Genomic DNA, 6167 nt, shown 5'->3' with positions numbered 1-6167 from the left:
CTGCAGGTGGATTCTCTTAAACCTACTTCAACCCATTTAAAATCTAAGATAAGCCATAGTGATTCACTGGAGACACTGGCACATCTTGCAGCCATCACTCTTTTGATTCAATACTCCAAACCACATTGTTAGTTGGTTTATGTGGGATAAAATCACATGTAATATTTTTCTGCATTTAAAGGTACACAAATGTCTACAAACAGACATGGCAAGAAGCAATACAATTACTCCTTTGTTTTAATATTTTATCAATACTGCATTTAGATTAAATGTACCTAAAAGAACAGTATGAACTGGGCAAGAACATCGACCGTGTAAGTATATTCTGAAACACAAGATAGATAGAAGAAAAATCCTGGAAAGAAGATGGGAACTTGACTAAAAAGGAGTATGAGGAGGGGAGATGGTGCAGATCGAGGGCAGGGGAAAATTTAGCAAGAAGGGAAAGACTGAAGTGAGTTGACAGGGTGAAAAATCATATGAGGATGAAGGATGTGAGCGAGCTTGAGGGACAGTTTGCAAGAGAGAGAGAGAGATTGCAAAGGGAGGAGAAACGAGAAAACAGAAGTTTGACTCTGACAGTAGAGCACTGAGCGCAGCTGATGGCCCCTAATGAAGTACGGCAGCTGCAGAGGAGGAGCCCACACTGACAAGCCGAGTCCCACTCTGACGGATGGTGGAGAAGACACACACACACACACACACACACACCAGAAGACAGCTAAGATTTAAACATACCAAAACTGAATACTAGTACTGAATGGCAGCTCATTGTCAGGATTCTCTGAATACGTGAATGGTATGCATTTTCCCTTTTCGTCTTCCAATGAAGAAATCTTTTCTGGTGTGGGGCTGGCATTAAAAAATATCATTATCCCCTTCTTAATTGTATGTGTGAGTTGTCTTCCTACAAGTGGCAACAAATGGTTTATTTGATGCAGATGAGTGAGGGTGAAAAATTAATTATTTTCCTGTCTTTCTAAGTCAATTATGTTGTTGCAATTTTGGTACAAGCATAAAAGTCAATTTTGTTTGATCATATTTCCATGAACAAAAAAAATTATGCATATTTGAAGAACCTATTGTAGATATTTCCAGCACTGTTGATGACTCAGTAAAGTCCTGAAATACCTGTGGTGAATCATCTTCATTGTGTCTTGTGAAAGACAGACGTGTTGAGCTCAATGTGCTAGAAAATGAAATAAGTTGTACAAAAATTAAACAATGCTAAAAATATTTTAGCTCTTAACAATGAGAGCACTAGGACTACTTTTGTGCACTGAAATTGTACAATGAAGACCTACCTAAATACTGAACGATGCATTAAATCATTGGATGTAGAGAAAGTTGGAGTAAGGTCTTCATAATGAAATGAAGTGAATGAATTATAGTCCACATCTATACGGTGTCTTTTATTTTGTTTGCAGTCCTCTACTTCCCTCTTGAGGATGAAGAAAGGATGTTCATTTTGTTTTCTATTGTGATTCATCAAGATAATAGAGGGAATGATACACGTGACAGGGGAGCCTTAAATCATCAAAAAGAAGAACCAAACAATGACTATTTCATTTATTTTGGAATACCAGCGTAGTATAGTAAGTCAAAATATCAATTTTATTGAACCGGATGGTCACACAACAGGTCAGTATGGTGGAATCATATAATAACCTCCCACTATGACCGGGTGTATATATTAGTTCGACATTATTTGAGTGCCCGGGAATGTAATGAAAGTATGTTGAATATACTTTGTTAAATTATACAATGTTCATAGCGGTAAATGTGACGTTTATTGTAATGATTTGAAAAAGTTTACTTGGATTTATCAAATCTTGACTTTTCAAACACATTCCAACATTGATCCAATGTCTGTTTCATCTATTTCCTTTTTTGCCCAAAAATAACACAGTCACATGTGATCATTTTACCACATTTTTAATCAGGTAAGTGTTCCCATGTTGTTGGATTTTAGATGTGTGCTGGACACTACCTAATATTTAAGTCAGAAATATACTATAGTATTGCTTACTGATGTCTTTCAGCTGTAATAAATATCCATCTTCATAAAGGTTACCATTGTTAAAGCAAGGTCTATTTTATGTAACATTTATTAAGAAAAAAGAAGACTCACTTAAGGGAATCAAGTAAAAGTACAAAGGTCAAGTGATATGAAAGTATTCAAAATATCACAACAGGTCAAAAGGCAGATAACAGCTAATTAAGCTATTAAGGTTTTAAGACTTCACTTCATTGTAGTCACAGGTGGTACAAGTCTCTTGTGTTCTGACTTTTTTTTCCAAATATGTATCTATACCAAAAGAACTGCATAATTAACAGCCTTTTAGTTGGGTAGTCAGTACTTAACATTTGACAATATAGTCAGGATATGACAGCAGATGGCAGCAAAACACAATTTTTCCTAGTATATATTGAAAACAATGAGCTTGTGTATCAGTAGGAACTATTTATTTAGTAAAGATGTTGCTTATCATGAGGACTCATTGGGGTAATAATTTCAAAATGAACATACTGATCACAGACCAGGTTTACTCATTCTAAATCCTAAATAATAAAGATTCAAGGTCAGCATTGCTACACTCTAACACTTTGTGCTCTTGAATATAACATGGCTCAACACACAGATATGGTTAAATAAAATATTTTATTTAACAATCGTTAATCAATAAAAATAAAATAAAATGTTACAAAAATTCTTTAAAATCAAAGAATTGTACAAATCATGGCTCCAATTTAACCTTGTATTGACATAGAAAAATACAAAAGGCACTGTGCATTAGTCTGCTGCATATATAAAACATTTTAAACCAAAAATAGTCCACTACTCAGGTTTACAACATGTTAATAAAAAAAAAAGAAAGCCCTGTCTATTACTAAATGAAGCTTTTAAATCCTGACATATCAATGTCCTACCAGTGCAGACTTGCTGTTAATAGGAACTACTTTAAGAAGTGAAACAGAAAACTCAAAAATTTGTTGATTTTGCTAAAGACAAAAAATGGAAGGATATAACTGTAAGGAGTGTGAAAAGAACTCATCAACCCGAAATACAGTGCAAAAACATAAAACGCAGTAAATATGTGCGGATAACGGGATGTGTGCAGGTGTGCATTTGAGGAGATAGGGACATGCCTCGTGCCATAATTTTCTACCCAATAAGCAATCAATTTAACATATTTACTCATCACCTTCTAGTCCCTGGACACCCTCACTGGTGGTCAGAGTTATTTGGGTACATTACATCTCCTCCAATAAAACATTTTACAGATGGTGACAAAGAATAAAAACCTTTGATGGTTATTTGGAGAGGTAATTAAACACCACGTACCAACAAGAGTCCAAGTTGACATGCTAGAGAAGAGGTCTTATTGGCTAAAAAACCAACGTGGGTGTTCTCGAGCTTCATATTCACACGGATCCTTGGGATCCATTTTTAAGTCAAAGCCAAAAGAGTGTCCAGTATGTATAATTACTTTATAAAATCTACAAAAAAAAAAAGCACTGAATATTACTGGAATCTTGTGTTCTTCAAAATCCAATGAAAGGTAATGTCAAAAACAGACAGAATTGGGGCATACACCTCATAACACTGAAATGGGAGTAGTTGAACACACAAATAAAGCATTCCATAGAGTGTGAGAAAGTAGAACTGCAAAACATTGGTTATTTCGCCACGTAAAATAAATCTTTTAATCTCTTGTGTGGTAAAGTGACGTTTTATGACACATTCTTTACAAACCTAACCTTTACTTTTGAGCTCTAAAAGGACAAGCATGATGTTTTAGGCGCGTTTCTTTTTCTGTACCTTTCTGGTGCTATCTATTGTGCAAATTCACTTTTCATTCAAAGCTTTTAGTAGTTCATACCAAAACAGCCTGACGGCTATTAAGGACACCTGTCGTTCTTTTACAATCTCTTTGGCATCCAGTTCATGTCAAACTTTCTGTTATGACAAACAAATACACATCCCAGTTAGAAGGAGTCAAACCATGTAGCAGTCATAGTGCATAACAATTCCATCGGGCATCCAGTCAAGGTCTATTAATGCTGTTGTTTAAATCATAGGAAACCATGCTCATCAAGTCCTTTTGGAGTAACTGGATTCCACTTTGCAGTAGTCTTAGTGGTAGAAAAGCCTGCAAGACATAAGCCAAAGACTGAATCAATGTAAACATTCACATAAGGACCAGAAAGTCACACAAACAGTATTATAATATAAAATTAGTATACAGCACTGTTGGATACCTGATTCTGATCGGCTTTTGGAAGGCTCTGGTGGCTGAACATCTTGCAAAGGGAGCCCTCTCCCTTCAGCATCACTCTCCCCTGATGACGCATGGTCCTCTGCTTTCATGTACAAGGCAGGCCTCTTATGGTATTTGGCCCGGTAAGTGTCTGTCATACAGTTGTCCACAGAAAAGTAGGTGGTGGGAAGAACCATATCTGACAGAGTAGGGGAGTCGGTACCATCATCGTGTCCAGGCTTTGGACTGGGTAACCTCTCGTCGCTCTCACTGGCCGACAGATCGTTCCTGTCTTGGTCCGATGACCCCGACTTGGAGCTGGCGCCGGATGAAAGCCTGTGCTCGGCAGGTGTCTCAATCCACCGACGGAGGGTGGTGTGCGAGAGAGGGGATGAGCCATTTTTGAGTTCATTGCGGGGGCTCGACCGTGTTGGCACCTCCCGGGGTTGGGAGTGGACGCCAGATGGGTCAGTGTGACTGCTGCCAAAGGTCTTGGGGGGTAAAGGGGGGGGGTGGTTGTGCATGAAAGAGTCTATGTGGGCAACAGTGCCAGTCTCTTCTTGTTCTGAGAAAGGTCCAGTAAGGTCATCTGAGCTGTTCCACTCAGAACTGCTGGTCTTTGCTAAGTAAGGAGGCACAGGGCTCACAGGGCTACCATCCATATTTTCCTCTTGTTCACTGTCCAGACCATTGTTCTTTTCTAAGATCCCAGGAGTGTATCGGAAGGCTCTTCTTCTGTTACAGAGAAGAAACACAAACATCAGTATTTTACTTGCCCTTGTGCCACATCAACTGAAAACTTGTAGTTTTACAATTTGAGCTCAGTTTTACCTTTGTATGGGCTGACCAGAGAGGATGTTTGCATCTTGTAGATCTGGAGATTTTCTTCCTTGTTCACCTAGACATTAATGAAGCCTCATGAGCATTTTACATCACCACACACTAATTTGTAAACTCATGGTCATTGCTACCAGATGGTCATAAAATAGAGCTAAGTAACATCTGTTAATTTTTTTATTTAAACACAGCTACAATATTTTTTTTTCTGTGCCTCTCCAGCAAAGACATGTTATCTAACAGGGGTCATGCTGAGGCCCTTTGCCTGGTGCTGGGAGAGGAAGTATCAAAGCAGCTAGTCTGGCAGAGCGCCCTCAGGCCCCCAGTGTACCACTCTGACTGTCTGATCCAACCAAAGGACATGGCCCCTCAAAGGGAATTTGGGTTCATATCCAGGCCCTGTTAGCTTTCAGCTAACAGCACTAATATAACAATAGGACCCTGAATGAACTCTGGCTGATTTAAAAAGTTGGAACATGACCGCAAACTAATGAAAATGGAGTCAAATTCTATTAACCTATTAAGTTCAGTCATGTTATGATGTGATTTCAATTAATTATGCTGCAAAAAATTAGGAGATAATAGCTGATTTGACCCATTAGATCAACACATGTTTAAAAACAGGTCCCTGGGCGGGGGCTGGTGTGGAGCTTAGCCCAAGTTAGCAGGGTGGGTGTGATTTACAAGGCCTGAGACAGACAACAGCTGACTAACAGGACAAGGAAGAGAGTGAGTGGCTGAAGACCATCTGTGATGTGTCAGCATACCCTCCTTTTTCCTGTGCTCTCTCAAAGCATTAGTGGCTAAATCCTTTGTGCTGGCATGCAATTACGCCGGGGTCAGACTCCAGACTCCAGATCCCCTCCACAACACTATTGCATTTTTAAGCCACTAAGTCCATGTGGCAATTCACAATTTGATGCCGCTGATCTTCAATGTTGGCAAGCAACTGTAACAATATCATTCTCAAAAACAAAAAGGGATGCAGTATACAATGCTTTCTCCTTAGAAAACCCCATCGTCTTCATGGTCATGTATATCTTTGCCAAGGAAAAGCTTGCAGGAGAA

At 38.8% G+C, this 6167-nt stretch overlaps 1 protein-coding gene across 1 annotated transcript in view; it reads right to left on the bottom strand.

Annotated features, from left to right (window-relative positions):
* Positions 1-2643: 2643 nt before the first annotated feature.
* Positions 2644-6167, bottom strand: part of LOC130164589 (inactive ubiquitin carboxyl-terminal hydrolase 53-like) — a 32865-nt gene continuing 29341 nt past the window's right edge. Inside the window, exons 15-17 of the mRNA XM_056369405.1 lie at positions 5094-5160; positions 4264-4997; positions 2644-4154 (exon numbers count right to left, since the gene is read on the bottom strand). Coding sequence (XP_056225380.1) covers positions 4078-4154; positions 4264-4997; positions 5094-5160 — 878 coding nt within the window. The 3' untranslated portion in view covers positions 2644-4077. The remainder of the gene's footprint in view (positions 4155-4263; positions 4998-5093; positions 5161-6167) is intronic.

The sequence above is a fragment of the Seriola aureovittata genome, chromosome 23, assembly GCF_021018895.1.
Source record: "Seriola aureovittata isolate HTS-2021-v1 ecotype China chromosome 23, ASM2101889v1, whole genome shotgun sequence".
In the NCBI taxonomy this organism is placed as follows: domain Eukaryota; kingdom Metazoa; phylum Chordata; class Actinopteri; order Carangiformes; family Carangidae; genus Seriola; species Seriola aureovittata.
The sequence above is the reverse complement of the archived record's forward strand: the minus strand, read 5'-3'. Positions and strand labels throughout refer to the sequence as shown.